Here is a 25,336-nt window from a genome sequence, read left to right on the forward strand (position 1 = left end):
TCTTCGCGAATCTTGCGCGGAAAGCGCCGGTCCGCTCTCCTCTACCGGTGTCCTAGACACCCGATTATGTCCACTTTCGTCGGATTACGTGGCCCCCGGAAACCCCGTTCGTCCCCGCTATTGTTCGTTCCTTGGCGTTCAATTGAATTTTCGACAGGATGGGAAACTTTGTATCGCCGCCGACGGAAACAATCGGAAGTTACGCGACGAGGCAGCTGTCGACCGTGGACGGAATTAACATGCGAACAGACGTCGCGACGCCCCAAGACGCGCTATTTAACGCTCCACGAGACGACCTTACAAAATAATTTTTTTTTCCAACAAAAATTAAATGAGATATTGGGTCTTTTCATTATCGATGTATTTTTTGAGGTAGAATATGACAATTAAGATTTAGCCCATCGAGCTGGAATTAATAGAATTTTTTCTATTCATTGTGATTGGATATAGTATTTGAGGTTAGGTTGAATTATAATATAAAAAGCAAATAACAGATAATGATATGACAGCTGGTATGAGAATACTATAGCTTTGTACTATTATAGAATGAAAAACTGATATAATAAATAAAAGTATAGTGTTCTTGCATGGTATTCTGTAAATTGTAGTGCAAGTAAAAGCAGCGTGATTTTTTAAAACTGATTTAGATTAAAAAAAGAACGATTTTGATCTTGGCAATCAGGATCACTTTGGTATCTGAAGATCAACGACGATCGTTTTAAATGGACGATCATATCTCGGCTATTTTTTGAAATTTTTTGGTCGACGAGCCATCGAATTCCTCTCAAAACTCAACATCCATAAACAAATAATTCCCTGACTCGACAAGTTTCACCATTAAATCGTAAAAATTGCAACTATCGAGAGGATAATTTATTTTGCTTATACGGAAGTAAATAGAATTCTAATTTAATAGGATCGACGTCCATGTAATTAGACAAAGTTTCGCGTTTGACTTTCGTGCCGGGAAAACAGAGATTAATGCACGAAAATCCGTGTCGCGTTCTTAAACGGAAGAGGTTCGTATTCCGTTCGCCGGACTCAATTACTCAGAGCTCATCGCGAGGACAGCCAGACGAAACGACGATCCGGTCGTTCCCGCCATCGATCGCCGTAATTTCCCCCTCGTGTGCAGCGTCCTTCCTTTTCCATTTTCTCGCCCATCGTCTAAAATACCCGGGCCTATTGTCGCGCCGGTAAAAACGCACGAGAACGCCACGCACTCTCACAATGCGAGAGAACGCGTGCAAAAAAAACGCGCACACGCGAGCGCGGAGTCTCACCGACAAAACGAAGAAAGGGGGAGGCAACGTAGGGGGTGGGGAAAGAAAGTCGACAAAGAGGAAAAGGTGGTGGATCTCGGGGCGTATGCCGAGCGTGTGTTTCGTGTCGTGTACAAACACGAGAACAGGGACGCGGAGACACACGGGCGTTTTGGGGGCGGGAGGAGATAGAAAGGTAGGGAAGAGGAGACTTGAGAAGGTTGGAGCGAAGCTTTCATCGTAATGAAGTATTTCTGCCGGTTCCCGTAGCCTCTCTTCGTCCTCCCGAGTTCTTTCGCGTGCGTTAAAGAAACGACTTGTCGGTTTTGCGCGCTCATCGACGTCGAAGCGAATGGAGCACGAGAGGGAGGGACAGGGAGAGAGGACATTCATCCTCCCGCGCGCCCGAAGGACAACCCTATTTAACCCTTCGAGCATACGGGAGCCAGCCAGGGACTACGAGCGTTTTCTACCCTCCCGGCGACTCGATTTCCCTTCTTCGCGCACAAACTTTCGCCGACTGGTTGAAAATTGCTCCGACGTTTTGCTGCTTATCTCGTTAAACCCCTCTATCCTTCGAGTGCCAAATCTAGCACATTCAATCTCATACGTTTCGATACACGGTGCAAATTATTATTTATTATACTACAAATTAGTGTACGAGAGGAATAAATAAAAAAGATATACAGTATGCACAGCGATGCTTCGTTAACTGCGAGCCATTTTCAATTGGATAAATGAACGGTGAACTACTGAGAGAGGACACTGAGTAGTGTAAGATACTATACATATAATGCAAAGATAAAACTTTTTCTATTTTTGTTTGTTCTTTAAATGAAACTTCTCAGAGTTTTCCAATTTGCTTCGAACAAATTAACCCCTTGACGTACGATTTAATTTCAAATAATTCGTCCAATTTACAGTATTTAATTTTGTTTAAATTTGTTCGTACAAGGAGTGGCCAAGAAAAGGCAACGAAAATAAATACTTCATAAATGTAAAAATGTGTTGATCTTAATACACAAGATTCAACGAGTAGCTTTATGATTGTGAAACTTGACATCGAGAGCCAGACTCATCATTGTACAGCAAGAGATTAATATCGTCGAACGTAATAAAACGCAAGGTGTAAATAATCTACGTAAAAAAGAATTAAAAATTGTCTTATTTACTCGCCAGACGGCGGAACTTGTCTCACAGGAAATGCAACCCTATGAAACTGGTCTCTTTCGCGTATCATGGCTGCTCCAGAGGAAGGAGATTCGTCCTAGCGAATGGACAGAGAGGATCGAAAAGTTTTCGAACAGAAACGCGGCACGTTCGCGCCGGTTGCAGGAACATCCAATAACCAGATTAGCTTCGACCGTTTCCCAATGGACCGCTTACTCGACAAACCGTCCCGACGCACCCTCAATCTCCCTTCCGGTATAGTTTTCACTCGGAGGAAGATCGTGAAACGTGTCGAACTGCCTGGCTGAAAGATAAACGCTGGACGGTCATCTGCTAATCGACGTCGTAAAATTGGCACTGGACACGCGGCTATCAATGACGTTTCACCGGCGACACGTCCACGCCAATGGCGGGTTTGCGGCGTGCATCTTTCGCGGGGAACGTTTCTCCATTGACAAGGAACGAGTTTGCTATCGATAGCTCGTTTCGCGTGTTATATATTGCACGTAACTAATTATAAATACTTCACGCATTTCATTTCTCTACACAAACACGCAAGAGGTTGATAGAGCACCATTGGCGTGGACTCGCAAAATTTTATTCTATGTATGCATCGACTTGGAATAATTAAATTACGCGACTCACTTAACCTTTTCATTATTTTCTTTGTATTAAAAATTTTCATAAACTATGTGTAGCTTATGTAGCAAGAGTGATACATTTGAGACTTCTATAACTTGTAAACGAGACTTTAGCATCAACTAAACCGATTTCTATATAACTTTTGCTAATCCACTGTTCGATTGCTCGAATCAGAACGAGAATTCACCTTTAAGAAGCAGTTTGTATTCAGGATTAAACTGCATTCTTTCAGACTGACCTTTCCCCGTGCTTCGTAGGAAGCATTTGCAACAGGAGCTTTAACAATTCATAAATTTGTTACTTTATATTCCGGAAAAAAGTATAATAGTCGAGACTCTGGTAATAAGGGAACACGCTAGCGTTTGCTACAAGTGAAATTTCTATTTAGAAGTCGTTTCGTGTCGCGGGCGTTCGTTTGCACAGGCTCGACAAACACAATTTGCTTTTATATGATCAACTGCTCGGATGTATCGGTAAGAGGTGCACGAGCACGTGACGACCAACGCGTGCACACGAGTACACCGTTCGAAAAGTTTGCACTCTGTTGCAAAGTAAACTAAACGGTTGGTCAACTGCGGTGTCAGCCTTCGCGGAGTTGAACGAGCCTGCACGGTAAATATTCCAATTCCTCGCTACCTTTCACACTCTCCTTGCTTACCCGCTAATCGATTAAAACAATTTCATCATTGATTTAATTCGTAAAACCGTTATCTTAATCGGCGTTATCTTAATTCGAACCAAATTGCGACACGGATTCGAAACAGACAACGTCATCCCAGCAAAAGTGTGGGCTTCCGGTTAATTAGAGGTCTGGAATCCGATAATCCGGGCCAAAATGTCGTTTAAAGAATTCTTGTTGATTGTATAATCAAGCTTTGATAATATGATATCAAGTTATGCGATCTTCTCCTGAGATCAACTTCTATTTCCACGGTAATGCATTCATTAACCCTTTGCACTCCGAATTATATTTGAAGTTTGTTAAAAAATAGGGAAATTTAAACAAACAGAGGAACAAACAAATTCAATCAAATGTCTGTTTTATTTACACTATTGTTGTATTTTGTAATTTTGCAAGTGTGTGATATATCTTTGGTTTGAATTTGAAGAAATGTCGAGACATAGGAGTGCAAAGGATTAATGTTCTTGTTTGGCTCTTTAGCAAGTTTAAAATTCTTTAATATATATCGGGATAATTGTTTGAAAATTTATGTAATTGTTATTTAAATGCTTTAAAGTTGATTTCCATTTACCAATTTGATAAGAATCAACATTAAGTGAAATAATTCAGTTCATACTGAGAGTCCATTTAAGGGTTAAGTACAATGTTGCCTTCTTTCTAGCTTCGAACACTACAATGCTCATATGCTTCTAAACTTCCAAATAGAAGAAAAATTTTAGCTAGTTTTTCTGGCTATCTAGTCAATTTTTCCTATAAAACTAAAAATCAAATACAATTGCTAATAATTTTCACTGGATATATGAAAACTATATATTCTTATTACTAAATAACTTTTTTCTATAAAGATTGATATCCTCTAAATTGTTAGCAGGACAAAATCTGATAATTATTGAAACCTAACTCTGCTTTAATACTAGTTGTACTTGTATCTCAACCCTTACTTTATATCAGTATAATTGTTTGAAAATTTATGTAATTATCCACTAGTTCATTGTTATTTAAATGCTTTAAAGAAAAGTTGATTTACTAATTTGATAAGAATCAATATTAAGTGAAATAATTCAGTTCATATTGAGAGTCCATTTAAGGGTTAAGTACAATGTTGCCTTCTTTCTAGCTTCGAACACTACAATGCTCATATGCTTCTAAACTTCCAAATAGAAGAAAAATTTTAGCTAGTTTTTCTGGCTATCTAGTCAATTTTTCCTATAAAACTAAAAATCAAATACAATTGCTAATAATTTTCACTGGATATATGAAAACTATATATTCTTATTACTAAATAACTTTTTTCTATAAAGATTGATATCCTCTAAATTGTTAGCAGGACAAAATCTGATAATTATTGAAACCTAACCCTGCTTTAATACTAGTTGTACTTGTATCTCAACCCTTACTTTATATGAGTATAATTGTTTGAAAATTTATGTAATCCTCCAGTAGTTCATTGCTTTTTAAATGCTTTAAAGAAAAGTTGATTTACTAATTTGATAAGAATCAATATTAAGTGAAATAATTCAGTTCATACTGAGAGTCCATTTAAGGGTTAAGTACAATGTTGCCTTCTTTCTAGCTTCGAACACTACAATGCTCATATGCTTCTAAACTTCCAAATAGAAGAAAAATTTTAGCTAGTTTTTCTGGCTATCTAGTCAATTTGTCCTATAAAACTAAAAATCAAATACAATTGCTAATAATTTTCACTGGATATATGAAAACTATATATTCTTATTACTAAATAACTTTTTTCTATAAAGATTGATATCCTCTAAATTGTTAGCAGGACAAAATCTGATAATTATTGAAACCTAACCCTGCTTTAATACTAGTTGTACTTGTATCTCAACCCTTACTTTATATGAGTATAATTGTTTGAAAATTTATGTAATCCTCCAGTAGTTCATTGCTTTTTAAATGCTTTAAAGAAAAGTTGATTTACTAATTTGATAAGAATCAATATTAAGTGAAATAATTCAGTTGATATTGAGAGCCCACTTAGGGGGTTGAAAAGAGAATTTTTGAAATTATATAGAAGGAAACTCGCTAAAAAACCCTGGGATACTAGTTTTCGAACAGATGAGATACCTTTTAGTTTCGTATTTTGGCGAGGATTTTCAGTGTGGATTATTATACGCAAATAATATCCCTGCGTTTCCTAAAATGTACCATTTCATTCTCCAGGGGGTTTGATACAATCCCGAACGCCTGGCGATCAAATATCCTATTTGCACAACAATATATTACACCCTCGATTCGGCTTCCCGCGAGCCCTCTGGAACGGAAGCCGGTTCGCGAGTTAACATTTTCCCCGGAAACCGCGAGGAGGCACGGAAGAAAGCGGACCACGACATTCCAGGGCGAGATTCCAGCGAACGAGTCGAGAGTGCTCGGCAGAGTACATCGGTTCCTCGAATCTTTTGTCGTTGTCGTGACGGTCGTTGGGGGGGGGGGGGGGGGGGGGTTGGGAGGGCGGAGGGCGGATCGCGCCGGAAAAGGTAGCGACCGTGGCTGGAGGAGTGGTGGGTCGTTCGAGCGGAGAGGGGCAGAGAGGGTTGCAGGATGAAATTTGCAAATGCTCCGACAAGCCAGCCATGAGAAGAAGAGAGAGAAAGAGAAAGAGAAAGATAGAGGGAAGGGAACAAAAAAATGAAGGAGAGAGAGAGAGAGAGTGGAGTTGTATATCAAGCAGAAATATACGCAGTGGCAGGGACATGGCGGTAAAAGAGCGACGAAAAAGTGTCGCTTCGACAAAGGGTGCAAGCCGGAGAAGAGAAAGGGGGCAGGAGGGTAGGTGGATGACGCGGAGGAGGAGGAGGACCAGGCGGGGGAGGCGAGAGGAGCGCCACGAGAGCCCAGGGGGTGGAATTCCGCGGCGGAGGGAGGTGGCTCGAGCGTGCGCGCATCATTTTTACCGAGGAGCAGGCACTTCCCTTATTCGTCGTCGCCGGGGGAACGAGAAACCCGGGGGTAGAGGAGCCCAGGCGAGGAGGAAGAAAATGACGGATAAAGAAGCTTCGAGGGGAGCCGCGGGAACCGGGCTTTGTCGATTCCCGGGTATTTAACGGAAATACCAACCGGAATACCTTCGTCCCCCGTTCGTCTTTATCTCCTTTCTTCTCCCTCGGTACACTCGTCTGTATCGCGAGCAACGAATAATTCGAGCGCGTGTCGAGCGCCGCCGGACCGTCGGGAGAGCAAAGCAAGGAACTTTGAAAGGGATGAATGATGCGACGAGAAGAAACCCGGGGCGCAAATCTTCGATGTGTGCTCACCGACGAACCTGATCGCGAGCAAGCTGTCGTCGAATAGTCCGAAAATCCGATTAATTTCGCGTGTTTCCGGAAAGAAAGACTCTTTTTACTCCGTCTAGGGGAAAATTGACACTACTTGTCAATTTCAATTGAAGTAAAATTCGTGTATAATTTAGTGAGGATCTTTTTTATTATCAACAGTGTTTGGGAGACGTTTGAGGAAAGAAGATACGTGAGATAGCAGGAGGAGAATGTATCTATATGAGTAGGTTGCCGGTGGAGTACTTGCGAGAGAGCGTAGCCCTCTGCTGGCAATTGTGGGAGGCGTCGCCACACACGTGTTTGTTATCCTAGCACGCTTCGGGTTAATTTAATCCAAAGGTTTTTGAAAGAATGGACATCTATCTCTGATTATTATGTTATTTACAGATTTTATAACAGTCAACGCCGTGCACACCAGAAAATTATATTCTTAAAGATAAAATTCTCCAGTGGACATCATTAGGCACTACCAATTATATTTTCTCGAACGCATTTTGTCGACAAATAGCTGTGCTCGATTTGTTAAGGATATTTTTACTCGACTAATTTCCTCACGCAGCATGATTTACGATTTCTAAAACCGAGACGGTTAGATTTTACAGGAGCAGACGTGGAAAGTCTCCGAGTGAATAGCAATCCGGTGTTTCTCGGTCGGTGCAATCATTTACAAGATCTTAACTGTTGATTTATGGAAATTAAGAAAACTAAACAGTTAGTTTATGAAATTACAAGCCGTGACGCCCCGTGACTAATTGAGTATACCGATGTCTAATGTTAGCAACTAAGTTCGGGGTGAATAGAAACACGAATAAAGCTGAACTCGTAGCAAACTGAACAAAGTTACGTTACGAATAGAAATGGAAATGCAAACGGAAGATAGCTGAATACAAAATGAAACACTTCGACCATCTTCGACGATTCTTTTGTGGCCCGGTGTAAGCGTTTCTTTGATCGAGGATGACTAAGTGATGACGGAAGTTATACAATGTTCAACAAATATAACTGTCTAACAAACGGATCGCTAAAGATATGTTAATGATCGTGTTGCTATAACCGAACGAACGTATCCGCCGCGACAGTAATTTCTAGTCAAAAACAATTTTTAAACAGTTGCACAACCGTGAGGTGATTATCGTCCAAATACTGTTATCAATAGTGTACACAAAAAACGTCATTTAATTCTCTACATTTTCATCATTTAAATTTGATAGTTAACTCCAAAAAAATTCTTGATAAATCGCCTTCATTTTCAGTGGTTACAGTGGTCAAAGATTTGTAAGAAAAGGGGATTCACCGAGCCTCATGGAAACGTCATTTGATTCTCTACATTTTCACCGCTTAAGTTTGATAGTTACCTCCAAAAAAATTCTTGAAAATCACCTTCATTTTCATTGCTTTCTTATCAAAGATTTGTAAGAAAAGGGGATTCACCGAGCCTCATGGAAACGTCATTTGATTCTCTACATTTTCACCACTTAAGTTTGATAGTTACCACCAAAAGAATTCTTGAAAAATCGCCTGCATTTTCAGTGGTTACAGTGGTCAAAGATTTGTAAGAAAAGGGGATTCACCGAACTCTTGGAAACGTCATTTGATTCTTTACATTTTCACCGCTTAAGTTTGATAGTTACCACCAAAAAAATTCTTGAAAAATCGCCTTCATTTTCAGTGGTTCCTTGCCAAAAATTTATAAGAAAAGGGGACTCACCGAGCCTCTTGGAAATCTCGCTGTTGTGCATCTTGGGGTTCTCTTGAGCGATCTTCCGTCGCTGGAGCCTGGACCAAACCATGAAGGCGTTCATGGGCCTCTTGATGTGCTCCACCTGAGCCTTCTTCGTGGCTGGACCGAGGGGGCTACCGAGGCCAACCCCCATGGGTCCGACACCCCCCCCGCCAGGGGGCGAAGTGCCCGACATGCCCTGCATACCGCGCAGGGTCTCCGTGAAGGAGCCGTCGCACATGTTACCGCCGGCTCTGTAATTAAACGCACCCACCAATTAGTAACTCCGCGCTCGCGGGGACACGCCTACGCGAAAACAGCGACCCCCGTGGCCCGAGTGACCGATGGAGAGGAGAGGAGAGAGATCCTCCAGGGCACGGGGTCCATTGTTTCGACACCGACCACCACGTCGCGGACACAACCCTCTGATTTACGACCTCGGTGATGTTATCTAGGATATTTAGTCCTCGAGTGTGTCTTGGGAGTTGTTTGGGTCTCGAGGATCCCTCAGATTATTTGGCAACCGGGGGATACGTTTCAAATTAACCCTCTGTTTAAAAACAAACCGTAGTTTTGTCTATGATTGCATTCGTTTCTAAATGAATAAGGACTTGGGGTAGAAACTCGAAGAGCACCTGAGGGGTGAGTTAACCAATTTCTTGAGCGAACGACGAGTTGGGGATTGAAAGGCAGGAGTGAAGCTTCGAAAGGATTTGGAATTATTATCGTGTGTGTGTTTTATAATATACATATCGCGAGTCACAAGATTCAACTCTACGAAAGGAATACAAAATTAGAAAAGATATAATGGTTTAGAAACTTTGAGGTAATTTTCAAGTCAATTCTCTGATTCTCCTAGGATATTCCAATCAGTCATCTGTCGAATGTCGTGATCTAGGTTACTTCTTTCTTTAAATAGAATAAAATTCTCTACGTCTCCGTCCATCAGAAAATTATTGCCCCCATATTACATGTCCCTTAAAACCAAGCAAATAATGTTTCAAACTTTTTCTTCTGTCGTTAAAAACAAACGAGTTACTCTGTTTACAGTAACCACATTAGTAGTTCATGGATAAATGTTCCCTTGCATATTAACAAGTGGAAAATTGTGAAGAAATTGCCAGAACAAAGTGGATACCAATGAAGGAGAATTGAAAAAGTTTTCAAATTAACAGACTTATTATTTCTATAATTATACTCTCCGTTCGAATGCAACAAGTTACTGCAAAACACACACACGATAAATTATGTAGGAAATTACGAAAGAAGCTTGTTTTTATTCAATAAATTTATAGCTCGAGAGGGTGTGTATTACTTTATATGTTACATTTATCGATACGTCGACTTTTTCTAACCATTACATTTACACTTTCAACAGAATATTTCTATTTTTATTAATTCGACTAAAAAACCATCAATCGTAATATAACAAGTGGAACATTGGTCTTCTTCATCCCCCCATTTTCCTCTTTAGTAGATCCTCGTAATTAGACGGATGTTTATGCATTTATGGGAAATTTTAATCCTCGAAAGACTACATATTTAATATGCAAAAATATAAGAAATACTTAAAGTAAGATACGAATTATTATATTTAGGGGTTGAGACAGACCTCTGAGAAGCTTCCGTTTCATTAATTCTATTAACCCCTTAACGCTCATATTTTTCGGGTTAACAAAGAATAATCAGTTTTCTTTATTGGATTTGTTTCTAAAAATGTGGTTTTTGTTAATTACAATGTTGTATCCAACGTATAATTTGAAGGAAAACAAATATTATCATCCCTTAAACCATTAGATTAAATAAATATCGTTTTTCAAAGCAGTCAGACTCGGGCATGAACGTTAAGGGGTTAATAAAAATGTGAATTTGCATAAAGATCCGCAGTCTGCTCATAATATTTGAATTTAACTGGAATTTTAGAATAATATGAGCAATAAAATCGAAGAAGAATTGTATATGAATATTGAAAAAGTGTGAATTGACAAAGGTAAAATATTTTTACCATCAAAATAAGAAGAAGCACGAATCTAAAAACATTGACGATCAGAAAAATCGAAAAAATGAACATAAATTGCAAGCCCTTAGTGGAATTTAGACCAATATGTATCAATCTGATAATTTATACTCTAAAAACTTACGATAACTGCATATTAAAATTGCCTCTTTTTGACTATCTGTATTTAAAATTATAATAAATTCTGATCAATTGCTTTCATTTTAAAATAAAGTGTGCACCTTCCTGTGCAAAAAAATTCATACAAAATGTAATCATTGTAATATCACCATCTCGAGTTTCTGAGTACAAACTAACCTATTTAAACAATTTCGAATAGACAAAGATCCTCAAGTGAACGATCGACGGTCACAAATTGGACTTTTTCGCGTGTAAATCGTCAAAAATAATAAGAAAACGTAACGTTTCGACAAACGTAAATGGGGTAGGAAAATAGAAGTGGGTGACAATTGGCCAGGAATCCCCGCTAATATTCCCCTCCCCGCGTAATTAGGCGAATACCGAGATCGTCTAACCACAAAATCCTCGCGGGCAAATCTCGTCAAACGTTTCGCCTTGGAGCGACTTTCCGCCGTCCGTGGTGATTTCCATAAACCCGTCGCGCTCCTCCGGTTCGGTGGCTTTTAATTGTGCACCACCGACACGCAGAAGAACCGAGCGAGGGCACTCGTGCAGCCACTCCTCACGGTCCCGGTAATTGCTTATTCGTTTGCTCTTTGATTCGCAAGCAAATTAATCTTATCCTTTCCTCGTATCAAAGCCATTAACCAATCTCAGCGCGTCGGCGGCGGCGGCGGCCCTCTCTCCTCCGTCTTTTTACCCTAAATGTCACCCTTCGCTCTCGTGCTCCCCACGTCTCTCTCTCTTTCTCCGCTTCGTTTCCTCGAGTCTCTCCTACCGGGTTTCTCCTCTCGAACTAATACAATTACGCGCGGATCTCCTTGAGCATTCATTAAGAGACCTGTAGTGGTCGAGGGAGTTAACCCGGGGGCGGTAGTTACGATTTTGTAGGGTTAGAATCACCCCTCGGGCCACCCTCGAGTGTCATTCAGACCCGGATTAATAGATACGTTGGTTAGCGAGGACGATGGGGGCGCGTGAGGGGGTGGAAAACACCAGCGCGCGGTTGCTTGCGAGAGAGACCCCAAGAGGGTGCTCGGGGGTGGGTTCAACGGAGAGGAGAGAAGATGCTGGAAGTAATGGCTGTTGACAACGAGCGACGGGGGATTAGGAAGTGCTAATTGAATGTTTAGACCCCGTCTCGAACTACGCGCACGCGCGGCAATTTATTTTACGCGGCTATGGTCGGGAATTCGCTCAAGGATTCGAAAATGGTCACCCTGGAGCTATGATCGGAATCACCCACGCTGAAATCGATATGGATAATTGACGATGGATCCACTCGAAAGTCTGACAAATTTTTATTTATTGGGGGGGAATTTTCAATTGAAATTTTTGTCAACAGATAGTCGAGTCAGGTGTAATGTAATATAACTAGAAATAATGATACGGAAAGATTTGATGTTTGATTTGCTCAAATACGTCGAGAACGAATGTGTTCGGTTACAAGGGTAAATAACGAAAATATTTAGAGAGCTAACTACGAAAAGTTTGACTTTCGATTGGCGGTTGAAGCGTTGAACTTCGAAAAACCGTGCAAAATTCGTTGAGCAAATTTCACGTAATTTTTCATCGAGTTTGAACGCTTATTTGCCTCGATAATTAATAAAATAGCGGGAGCTTAATTGAGAAATTTATTTTCGTAAATTTTGCGAAACAAAGGATCAACGATAATTTGGAAATAGCGAACCATCGATTACATTGAATTCGGTAAAATTTATTGCTTTGAATATTAATTGGATCGTAGATCTATAAACGATCGAGAAATAATTTCTTTTTGGGAGTTTTAGAAGTGGAATAAAGTTGTGAAACGAAGAGTTATCGTCGTAAATTTGGTACCATTGTTTACTTTGAATTTTAACTAAATTATAACCATCATAGACAACTAAGAAAGAATTTCGTTTAATTACGTTTTGAAACTAGAATAATTCGAGTGATTTGGAGTCGATGTTAGGTTAGAAATACGAAGCTATTGCTTTGCACAGAATCGAGGGAAACAGTGTTGAATTTGATACTATTTTGGATCTTACGATAACAATAATAAACAATGAATGATTTTCTTGATGCTGGGGAATTTGGACCGTATTTCTATGCCAAACAAAAGCTTTTCAAAGAGGAATCTAAATCATTTCTAGCCTCACTATCGAACAGAATCATGAAAACTAAAGTTGGAAACTTTAAATCGTGGGAAATTCGAATCCTAAATGTAGTAAATTAATCAAGGCATTTTCTAAACGTTTGAAAATTTCTAAACATACACAATAATCAAGATACATTTGTGAAATAGCAAATATTACAAAATTTAATGGTATTCTTCAGAAAGAATAGAAGGAAACGGAAGTATGGATCTCCAACTTTACATTCGTATATCAATATCCATGAGAATTCGAATTACTTCTCATTCGAAACATACATACGTGTAAGAATATCGGAAATGTGGTTCGATTTCGAGCAACAGGGTTACTGTTGGTGTTGATAAATACCTAACCAATCCTATTTACATTCTCAAGTGTCGATTGAATCATCGATATTCCGTGAATGGGCGCGTTCCAAGCGACGAAATACCGACGGTAATTCGAGAACTGACGCGAGAATTCCGTTATCGAAAGAAACATACGTTCTTGATAACAGTTCAAACGGGTTATTTTATATCGAAGTGATACTAAGGAGAACAATATTTGGACAAGTTTAAAATCCCTGAAACCTAAACTATTTCGATATTGTGCAAAAGTACCGTTAAAGTAGACAAGTAGTATACAATTTTTCAAAGAACGAAGAGTCGTTGTATAATATAAACATAATACAACATTTTTATTAAATATCTGTTGTAGAATTTTGTACTATAAGAAATTACTTCATGGCTATTTGCATCTGTATTTATTAATAACATTTGGGGTAAAGGATAAGTGCTGAATCTAGAGAACTATTGGATCCTCGTAAAACATCGCGAGCAACAAAGGGTTAAATAGCAATTAAGTTACTAAACGAGCAACAAAATTGCCCAAATAGACTCTCCGACTATTTTGAACACTGTACATCCTGCACAGATTATTTTAACGAAAGATCGAACAAAATACAAACGGTACCTCAAAGAGAGAGACTCGTAGACGACGAAGGTTTGATTCTCTACATCGATTTCTTCGAACAATTATAGATAATCTAATCAATTGTACAATTTAGACTAAAAATATTACCGAACATACATAGGAATTTGTTTATCTTTCATTCGATGTTCGAAACGAGCATACCAGGCCATTTTTTTATCGAAATCACGACACCGTTAACTCCAAGCCCAAGAACAGAATATAGTGACCCACGAACCGCCCAAATTTGAACAACCTCGAGACACGAAAACTAAAAATCGGAGCAAGCATTCGAGAACTCACCTCATGAAGTGGCCGGCGGCCCGTTGGTGCAAGTCCAGCTCAATTTTGCAGCCGTGGTCGAGACTCTCGTCTCACCTGGTCGTCTCGAATACCGTCGACGGAGGAGTCTCGAAGGGCCAAAAAAACGCGTGGCCCGTACGTATCGCGTGAACGTAAAAACCAACAACAAACAGCGGGGGGGATGTCACTGCACTGTCATATCAGGCTATCCACTCGAGTCCCGAACACTGTTTTCCACGGTTATCACTGCTCGCAGGGCTGTTTTTCTCCCCGTCGCTGTCGATCAGGCGTCCGCGTCGCGACACCTGTCCGCCCGGTTGATCGACGGCATCTCCGTCCGGTTTTCCCAAAGATTAATTGTCAGTCGGGGCGGCGGCGAACTCGCATGGAAACTGGACTCTCGAAGGAACACGAGGACGAACGCGACGTGCACGACGACGTTCAATGCGCCACCGCGGAGGATAGTTTTGGGAGTGTGCACGCACGACCCGACGCCCGAACCCGATCCACGGCGCGCAGAGCACAGTACTACCCCCACCACAGCGCCCCCAGCGGGAAAAGAGTGCGCCACCCAATGGCAGAGCCCTGTGGGCGGTGGCCACCAGGTAAACGCGGTATCGCTCGCCACTCTCATTGGTCCACGACCCGAGGCCGTCGATAACGAGTCCGACCTGCGTTTCCCGTGCACTCCCCTCCCTCCAGGGTCGCTCCGTCTCCCTCGACGACTCGTTTTTCCCTCCCGGGACCCGCGATCGCGTCCACCCTCCCGCGTTTTTCCTTGTTCCGTGAACTCGCGACGGACGCCACGCGAATCCTCTTCCCGACGATCGACGACCGCGCTCGCTTTCCGTTACAGTTTTCGGGACAAATCTCTCGCCCTCCTTCATCCCTCATCCCATCAACCCCCGCGTTACTTAACAGGGCAAACCATTCTGACTGATCGAAAAAATCTACATTTTTTTTTATCCCTTTTTGATGGGGATTGTAAGAATAATCTAACATATTAATGTAAAATTTGCAAAAATGACCAAGTTACAGAAGATTTAGATGCAACGCTTTTTATTTCGAGGCATTCGTTTGAAGCTCTTTTACTATTTTTACTGTGATAATGGTTTCGTACGAAAGGGGAAGTATTTTGATCGAGATAGCTATGCTAGTGCCCACTTAAGTGTCCACGCTCGAGACCAGTCGCGGTCACTTAAGTGGGCAGGAGGGTTACTTCTCAGAATTATAGCTGGTACTCGAAACCATATATACAATGTATCGATAACGACTGACGTCAAAAGTTATGCTCGACACGCTCCAATATTCGAGGTCCCTTGGCCACTTAAATGGGCACTACTGTACTTCGTGTTTATAAATTCTATAATTTATAGCGCTCCCAATTACTGTTTCTCGATCGATGAACGTTTTGCTCCAAACGGTGAAAAATGTGATAATTTTTTCGGGGTGTATGCTGAATATTGCAAAAATTCATAGCTCGATGCGTACGGACAATACCAAAACTTTGCTCTTGTGACGTGTGATGCAGTTGAATGCGTGTATATAAATCAACGAGTGTTGGTTTTGGATCAATTTCTGATGCACACCGTCAACTTGTTGACAATGTGACACTGCTGTTATTGTTCGACTTGGATTGAAAAAGGAGTAGAGAATTATACCTTGCACCGTAGTACCCCAACATTTTTATTCAAATAAATATTTTAAATAACGTGCAAAAGATAAATATCTGCTTTTATATTTTTATAAAGTTTTCTGAGTATGACTTTTATATTTTTACAAATTAAGATCCTCCTTTAACCCCTTAACGTTTTATAACCTTTACCTTAACGTTTTATAACCCTTAATATTTGTTTAATCCAACGGTTTAAGGGATGAAAATATTTGGTTTCCTTCAAATTATACGTTCGATACAACATTATAATTAACAAAAACCGTATTTTTAGAAACAAATCCAATAAAGAAAACTGATCATTGTTGGTTAACCCGAAAAATATGATCGTTAAGGGGTTAAGGAGCTGAATTTATTTTAAAAAGAAGGAATCCCACGCAATTTATTACTCCTGTTTCCAGCCAGTATCGAAGATTAAGTTGCACGAGGATACGAAAAATATCACATTATAGAAAGATTCATCTCCATTTTGGTATTTTCTGATTCATTTGCATACATATATTCCCACGGTTGGTTTAATTTACGACTTCATCGTGCATCTTCCGCCGATTGTACGGATGCTCGATGGTAGATCGTGTCTGAAAGAGACAGAGTTGCGCCAGGCTGTGTATAGTCTTGGAACTCCATGGAACATAATCGAGTGTTGTGAAACTCGATATTGTCCTTTTTTAGTTACCCAACTTTAGGTATCGTTAAACTGGACAAAGATGGAAGGGAAAGGTTCTTTATTTTCGTCGAACTGTCTGACACTGATACTCTCGATCTACTTAATTTGCAACACCATCTGTTCCATCGTGGATACGAGAGAGTTTTCCCTGCACAATCGTGCACTCAAAAAAGAACAATTTCTAATTCTCCACGATAAATAAATTCGACTTGTTTAAACCTAAAAGATACACCGTAAATTTTCTCTAAATCAGTGTATCATTATTTCTCGAACACTCTAACGTCGTGCTCAATTTATATCTCCACGTTTCTTCGATCGACTAGATGGTGATTAATCATGCGTGTAACAGACACTCTCAGGAATAATTTCTAATTTTCAGGGATAATGAAGATCGACGCGTTGTTCCCACGTAATACATCACGTCATGACGAGCCATAGTCCGTGAAAGCAATGCTTATCGAGGATTTCACGCAACATGCTCGATTGGATATGTGCATACTTTTGTTTCGATTATCAAACGCATTAGTCAGCATCAAATTACACGAAGACCGGATAGAAAAGACGCCATTGTTTCTGAGTTCACCAAAGTGTGTGCTTGTACTATTATTTATGAATCATAATAAAACATATTTTTTGATACTGAAGCGTTGTATTGGCTCTAAAATTAACCTTCTCCATATTATAAGCCTATCTACCTATCTACCCCGACAATGGGGTTGGTTGACGAAGACGGATAGAAAAGACGCCATTGTTTCTGAGTTCACCAAAGTGTGTGCATGTACTATTATTTATGAATCACAATAGAACATATTTTTTGATACTGAATCGTTGTATTGACTCAAAAATTAACCTTCTCCATATTATAAGCCTATCTACCTATCTACCCCGACAATGGGGTTGGTTGACTAGCATGATGTCAGGAGAACATTGAAATACTTGTGTGATCATTAGAATGCAAGTCTTCATGTAAATTCATATTACAAAATTAATGAAATTGAAGCTTTGTAGAGGGTTGTCTCAACCCCTAGATATAATAATTAGGTACCTTATTTTAAATATTTCTTATATTCTTGCATATCAACTAAATTCTGTAGTTTTTTGAAAATTAAAATTTCCCATAGTGATCATATAGTCAGAACTCTCGTAACGATATTTTGTCCATGTACGTGAAAAATTGGTCAACCAACCCTCTGTGACTCCCAGATTCGAGGGTGAAATCTCAAGTTCGATGGTCTTCGAGAGGGGGGGGCAGAGAAGGAAGAATTTCTCGGCAATAATTTGCGATTCTCGTTGATAATGGAGACCTGTTTGCGTCCACGTAATACACCGGCGTCGCGTCGTTGCACCAGGGGGTGGGTCGTGGCTTCCACAGAGAGAGAAACGGAAACCAGGTACGCGGCGAAGAAAGAGAAGAAACGAGGGGGGTGGGCGAGTTAGAGCCAGGTAGAGCTACCGCCACCGCTGCCACCACTACCGCCGACCACGGGTACCAACCGATCCAGCCCATGCGTGGTGGGGACACGACGCGGAGGAAGGTGGGACGCTACGAGATGGTGGCCGCCGGTATTGCCCGAGTCGAATTCGAAAGAACTGCCGCTAAGAATGGAAATAAGAAAGTGACTTCTCTCTTCGATACCACTCACCGACATCCCCCTCGCTTCGTCCCGCCAACCCCTCTTTTGGACCACCACCACGACGCCAACAGCCCGGGATCCCTCTTTCCAACGGTTGTTTCTCTCGCTTCCACCGGGAGAGGAGGACATTGTGCTACGACGCGGCCCACTCCTCTACAAAATGGTAGCTCGCGGCGTTTTTGCTCTTTTAAGCGCCCGGATGGGGCGTCGAACGAGATATATATATACCGAACACCACCCCCGCGAGCAGGTGTCCCGTAAGACGCGCTAATTCCCGCCACGCGTCCTACAATATGAATTCTCTGGGAAAAATTGACTGGGCAGAGGAATCTGGGCTCTATCGATATCTGGAGACCCCATTCTACTTCCTGGGCTAATAATTCCACGCTATTATCGCTATTGATCAAAATAAACTCGAAGTCAACTAGGTCAAGATCGAGGATATGATCTCAAATTCGTCACATCACATTAGTGATTGGTATCATGGTGAGATGGTAACAGGTGAGACTTCAGAACTAGATTCTACACTCGAAGACCTTAGTTTGAAGCTATGACAAGTTGAATGAACTATGCTCATCTCACTGTTTACGAATAGAGCTAATTGTAAGTATCTGTTTCAACTTTGTGCCCTGGAAATTCGAACAATTCCTGAACAAATGAAAAGGGCACAGTCAATGATAAGTCTCCAGGCCAAACATTTGCTGTGAAGGTGTGTTAAAGAAGAAACTCGCCATGACTCGAAAACAAGCTCGAATAGAACGTACGTTTATAAGTATAATAGTTTTTAATAAGTAGAAATGGCCTGACCAAAATCTTAGTAGTCCGAGTTGGAATCTTATTTTATGGATTTACGGATGTATCAACTTTCCTGCAAAAAGTACCCAATTCCGGCCAGTTTCAGTCCGAGGGCGAGTATGACCAACCGATTTTGATCGTTTCCACGTACCGGTGAAAAGGTTTCGACGATGGACGCGAAGTGGCGTCGATTACAAAAGAATTTATAGAGCGTTCGTTTTCTCTATAGACACTCGATTCCACCCTCTCTCGACCATCGATCGGCTCTTGTTTATTCTCAAGTGCCAATGAGGGGTGCTGCGTCAAAGAGGGTTGACCGTGTTCCGCTGACCCCTTCCGTCGTTGATCTGATAATTTCGCGACTCCGTTCATTTTCCGCGCGATCAACGCGCTGAATTCCGTAATTTTGCACGATCACGCGACCACGCAACGGGTGGTTTTACTTGGTACCAAACACTGCACAATTGATTAATACTCTTAGAGAATCTTATGCGAATTGTTTGCGTAAGCTGGACGAAGAGACTGGTGGATCCGGTTGGGCTAAGAAGATCTCAGTCAGGACAATGTGCACGGAAATCTGCTTTGGAGAAACGGAAAATCTAGGATTTGTGGAAACCGATCACCAGATTTAGGTCTCTTGAACTTGCATCTGTTCGTAAATAAAAATGTTCGCACAATGACGGGGCAACAGCAGCTGTAGAAGGATAATTTGCCAATCCTTTAGAACGCGCGAGTAACGAGCACTAAAAGATTCGAACGTCCCTTTCATGCACAAAAAAAGTACGCATTTTCTTACAGTATGAATAAATACGCAGAGGTTAAAAAAGGCGTTATTAATAACGTTCGAGCGAACAGCGCAGAAAGGGAGGTCTTTTTTTTTAGTGTTTTAGAGCAAAAGACCTCCTTAAACGCGATGAGTTGCGTGTTCGCGACGCACCGAGTTTGCCAATACGCGCTTTGTGGCAACCTGCATGCTTGCTCATCGCAAAAATACGACTCGCGTGTAATTCTCGCCGGAAAATTGTCGCGCGACGTTGTTACGAGTCGCATTAGCGACGGCCATTGAATCGCGACGTACGAAAGAGACGCGAGAGAAGATGGCGTGATTTTATTTTCTGATTCCAGACGGAGGATCTCGACAAAGACAATTTACCCTATAAATTTTTAGCTTGCCAGAAAGGAGCCCTTGCACGATCGATTTCAGGATTCGACCGATACCTTTTACCGAAATAAGAATAAATATTCGCGCGCTGATGAGCCTCGTAGCAGTCGCACTGTTTATCGCGCGGAAGATTTATTTCCCCTCGTCGGTGCAGCACGTGCTGACTCCCCGTGCACGGACCAGGGTGCGCCGATATTGTTGTACGCGTCGTGGAACATGTAACGTATGAATATCTAATGCACCCCATCCACAATTAAATTCGGACAATATGTTTTGTTTCGGGAAGGGGCCACGGGTCCGCCACCCTCGAAACGGAGAGGGGTCGGCACTCTCCCTTCGGGGGATCCCCGAACATTGAATAACGCCCTAAGTGTAAATCTCACGCTGTACACGCCGATATGACGAGAGGCGATAATAACTTTCGGGCAAATCAGGGCAGACCACAGCCTCTCCGGCTTGTCCGCCGTCGAGTGAAATTAAACATGTCGACGGATCTCGCTTGGAGAGCCCGACAGAGATCCCTCTTATTAATGGTCCCCGTCCTGGCTTCAAGAATGTAATTCATCGGGGGGGGGGATTAAAAGTGCCAAGAATCGTTGGAGGAATCGAACGTGTTCTCGTTTGCTCAGCGATTAATGTAACTCCTTGATGCATAAAAGTTACCAGACGCGCTTACTTGACCAGGTCGGAGAATGGAAATTAAATGTGATTTAATATCGATACCTTGACTATCCAAACTAATCGGTGACAGAATGACTGGGGGGAACCTCAGAAACGACTTGAGATCGCGAATCGCACGAAAAATGATCATTTATACCGCGAGTGTGCATATAATTCCTGACTTTTATAAACGCAAATCCAAAGTGGACTTTGAACACCAAAACAAAATAATTTGTTTAAGAGAAAAAGGTGTGCACAAAGAGGATCAAAGAGGATCGAGGATTCCGTGAAAAGGAAAGGCGACGAATCCTATTAGTCTTCCACTCTACCAGTCTTCCTTCCGAGGTGCTCACCTGGTCGCGTCTCCTGAAGGCGGGAACAACCGTGTCATCCTGAACAATTGTCTCGAGCGCACCCTGGAGTTTTGCGGTGATGAAGCGGATCGTAAACGCGAGCCTGTCCTGGAGCACAATGGACGGCCACCAGCACTCGCAGCAGGCTGGTCTGATCTCTTTAACGGCGGGAGGACTCTGTTTAAGGGAAACGAAAGACATTTTATTAGCCCCCGTTGTCGGGAACGAGGGGTGGAAGCCACCACACGCGGACCAGGGACGTACACCTTCGCAGGCAGGGACAGCTGATCCTGGAAACGACGATCGTCTTCGTCCCCGCCCTTGCCTTCTCGGCATTGTCTTTCTGTTTTGCCGTGGAGCAGGTGTCGCGAAAGATAAGCACAATGACGACAATGGACGGCCACCGGTAAAACTTTGCCCGGTCAAAAGGCTGGTGGGAATTGTCGACGCGCAGCGGGTCGTCCTTTTTGGTCTGTTGCCGACTGGTGGCTCGCTTGTTTCCTCCTTTTACGAGCCCCGGGACCGAGTAACTCGGTTATAACAGTTTAATAAAAATGAGCGGTTTCGACGTTTCGTGCGAAACGACGGACCCTGGGGGGCTGGAACGTGCTCAGGGGGCCTGGTTCCTTCGGAGGATCCGAGATTTTCCGGCTCCAGCCCGTAGGAGATTTAGTTGTTTCGGTTCGCGAAGTTTCTGGGAACGTTTCACGAACTGCATTATATTTTGTTAATGGAACTCGGTAACTTTCGACGCGGTTCTAATGGTTTAAGAGTTGTAACGGTCTACGGTTCTTGTGGGATCTATATTCTTTGGCTATTAATCCCGACGATCCCTTCATCAATCAGAGCGTATACCACGGACACTCTCATCATCGTAGGCAATCTTTCCGAGCGCGGCAGATTGACGCAATGTAACCAAATTGAAAGACCAGCCGCGCCACAGTGTTTGCACAAAATCACCCTATTGTTCGGAGAACTGGCCGAGCCGTTGTTCGACAACGGCACAATAATCGGCCTCCTCGTGGCCTACAGGTGTTCCGGGCTCGTGGCCCGGTCGACCAGGCCGCAAATAATTAATAACAGTCGAGCGACAAATCCCGGAACCAGCGGCGCGTAGGCATCACGCTGGAACAAAACCGAGCTGGAGGGCTAATGCCCGGGCTAATGCTCCCGCTAAGCCCTTTAAAAGCATCCCGAACCAGCCCCCTGCCACCGGGGGATCCGGCGGGTTCGTTCCGTCACCTACTTACATGCGAATTTGCACCTACAAAAGGCCCGTTCCGGTACCCCGTCGCCACCGGACAAATGTTTACGTGTTTTTACCGACCACTCTGCGGGACGCGAGTATCGTTAAAGAGGTCAATCTGCCGGAAGAGAACCGTCCCCATTATTCCGGGGTCCATCAACTGATTCTGCAAGGAGAATTGCGCATAATGGTCGATGCTGTTGCGAGCATCGAACCAGTTTGGGAGGATTTTACCGATCGTTTGAAGGGGTAGGTGGACGGAAGCTTCTTCAGGGCTCGGAGGATTTTAAGACATTGTGCGATTGTACTTCCGTTTTTCACGTATACAGGAATATATTGCAACAGGAAGTCTTTGTTTAGAACACACGAGATCCACAAGCTGTATTTTCTACACTGGTCGGAAGCGTCGTGACGTTTAACATATAGAAATTTACATTAGAATGGGTCAGAAGCCCCCCGTCAAGGAAGAGGATCGACAACCAACGACCCCCGTCGGTTCCATTTTCCTCGACGTTGCGTTTCGGCGGCCAGGATGGGTGGGTGTAGGGTGGAACGGAGGCAAGTTCACCTATTTTCGCGGGACGGCGGGCGAAGAAAAGGGGCCGTGCTTGCGTCGCGGGAAACACAATGCCGACGCGAGTAAACCAGACGAATGGCGACGACGACTACAACGACGTCAACAATGACGAAGGGGGGGGGGGGTGGGGGGGTGGGGAAAAAAAAAATCTTCGACTCCCTCCTACTCCACCCGTCGACTCTCCCACCCCACGGTCTGCTACGCGGCGCGCTCTTTCGCGATACGTGGAATTGATGGATGAGAATACGACGACACGAATACAGAATACACAGCCGGTTGGTATTCCCAGCGCGGAATACACGACGGCTCTCAAGCTTTTAGCCCGGGCAAATAAATCGCGGGTTGCAAGGAGGCGACATTCGTGGATAAATTCACCGTCTCTCTTCTCTTCCACCCACCCCTCTCGCGGTCGTTCCCGTTATTCCCTTCGCCCCTCTGCAGCGTTTCCCTCTTCTGCACGCGGTGACACCTTACGGCCCTGACGTGTGCCGCCTACTCGAGAAGAATCCCCGCATTTGTGTACGCCCGAGGTGGCGGGATCCATCCAGCCGGCGGTCCGTCGAATTTTCCGCGAGAAAAGTCCTCTGTGTACCGAGGGTGTTGCCGCCTCGCGTCGCGACGCCTGGCTACCGGTTCTTTTTTCACGGCGAGAAAATTAGTAAGTTTGCCGGGGACTCGATACTTTGTACTGTGGCGGTAATTTACAAATAGAAATTAGTGTAATTTCTATATCGTTACGTTGCAAATGAAATTTCTCAAATCGACAGGGGGTAGGTGGAAAAAAAATTTCGAATCACTCTGAAAAAAATATTTTTGGTTGCGGGGGTTAGTTACAATCATTTTTGGTGGATAAACATACCCCCGAATTTCTACGCACTTTCGAGAAAAAAATTCAGAAAGAGTTGAAATTTTTCGGCGAGATTAAAAAATTTCGAATCCTTTTGAAAAAATTATTTATAGTTACAGGGGTTAGTTACAATCATTTTTGGTGAATAGATATATCCCCGAATTCCTACCCACATTCGAGAAAAAAATTCAGTAAGAGCAGAAATTTTTCGGCAAAATTAAAAGATTTCAAAACGTTCCGAAAAAATTATTTCTAGTTGTGGGGGTTAGTTACGATCATTTTTTATGGGTAGACATACCCCCGAATTCCTACGCAGTTTCGAGAAAAAAATTCAGCAAGTGCAGAGATTTTTTGACGAAATTAATAGATTTCAAACCGTTCCGAAAAAATTATTTCTAGTTGGGGGGGTTAGTTACGATCATTTTTGGTGGATAGACATACCCCCGAATTCCTACGCACTTTCGAGAAAAAAATTCATGACCGAAAATACGATGTCTGACCATATATTGATATGTTTCACTGAAATTTCATGCGTATCTTTGAAACGTCATAACTCCTGAACGGATTGACGGATTTCAATGTTCCAAATTGCAAACTACGCGTATGTTGGTGGAGAATATTTAGAAATTCTAAGAATATACAAAAAGTTGTTCTTTAACTCCGTAAAGTAGGAAAACCCAGACCTCAACTCTTACAAGAGTGAGTGTATTTCATTGATCCTATCTCTTGACATTTTCTTGGATTTTCATTGGATCACTGACCTTGATGTCAACCTCACTACTGACCTATAGTAATAGTTCAACCCTTGACCATCGAATAATCAATGAGTGATTAAACCTTTTTACTAGGATCCTACAATTTGATGTGCGATTTTCTTAACATACAGTTCCACTTTGAAGGAGTGTATCTTAAAATTAGGAAATAGAAGCATCACACATAGAATCCTTAACCGTTGTTATTAAAATTCAACGAAAATGTAAAGAATTGAAAATAATAAAAAGGTCAAGTGCCTCTGTTAGAGATGCCTACCTCGTCAAATATTTCGAACTAAGGATTAACGCGTATCGACCCCGACAAATCTGAACTTCGAATCGCGAGACCTACGTCCTCGAAGAATGAATTTCCGCCCCTGTTCGCGAGGTCCAAAGATTCAAGGATCTTCGATTCCCGGTCACTTCGACAAAAGACGACGCGGGGGCAAAAGTCCGCGACGCGACGGAATACAGAGACCATCGCGCGGATTCGATAATGTCGTAAGAGGATCCCCCGGATGGATACCAGCTTAATTTCGCCCCGGAGGATCCCGGGGAATCCTCGAAAAACCGTCGACGCACAAAAAGACGAACACACGCGCGATGGGAAGCTTCGCGTGCGTGTACACACGGAACTGACCGTTGGACGGGGAAGAACCGCGGGCGAACCCATCCATGG

At 42.5% G+C, this 25,336-nt stretch overlaps 1 protein-coding gene across 1 annotated transcript in view; it reads right to left on the reverse strand.

Annotated features, from left to right (window-relative positions):
- The window catches only part of LOC122399583 (transcription factor SOX-2), a 40,620-nt gene extending 25,887 nt beyond the window's left edge, over nt 1-14,733 (reverse strand). The window contains exons 1-2 of the mRNA XM_043400368.1: nt 14,293-14,733; nt 8,758-9,023 (exon numbers count right to left, since the gene is read on the reverse strand). Of these exons, the coding sequence (XP_043256303.1) occupies nt 8,758-9,023; nt 14,293-14,297 (271 nt within the window). The 5' untranslated portion in view covers nt 14,298-14,733. The remainder of the gene's footprint in view (nt 1-8,757; nt 9,024-14,292) is intronic.
- Between the last annotated feature and the right edge of the window lie 10,603 nt (nt 14,734-25,336).

Source organism: Colletes gigas, unplaced genomic scaffold (genome assembly GCF_013123115.1).
Source record: "Colletes gigas isolate AHSC1104 unplaced genomic scaffold, ASM1312311v1 Colletes_gigas_Sc00014, whole genome shotgun sequence".
NCBI lineage: Eukaryota > Metazoa > Arthropoda > Insecta > Hymenoptera > Colletidae > Colletes > Colletes gigas.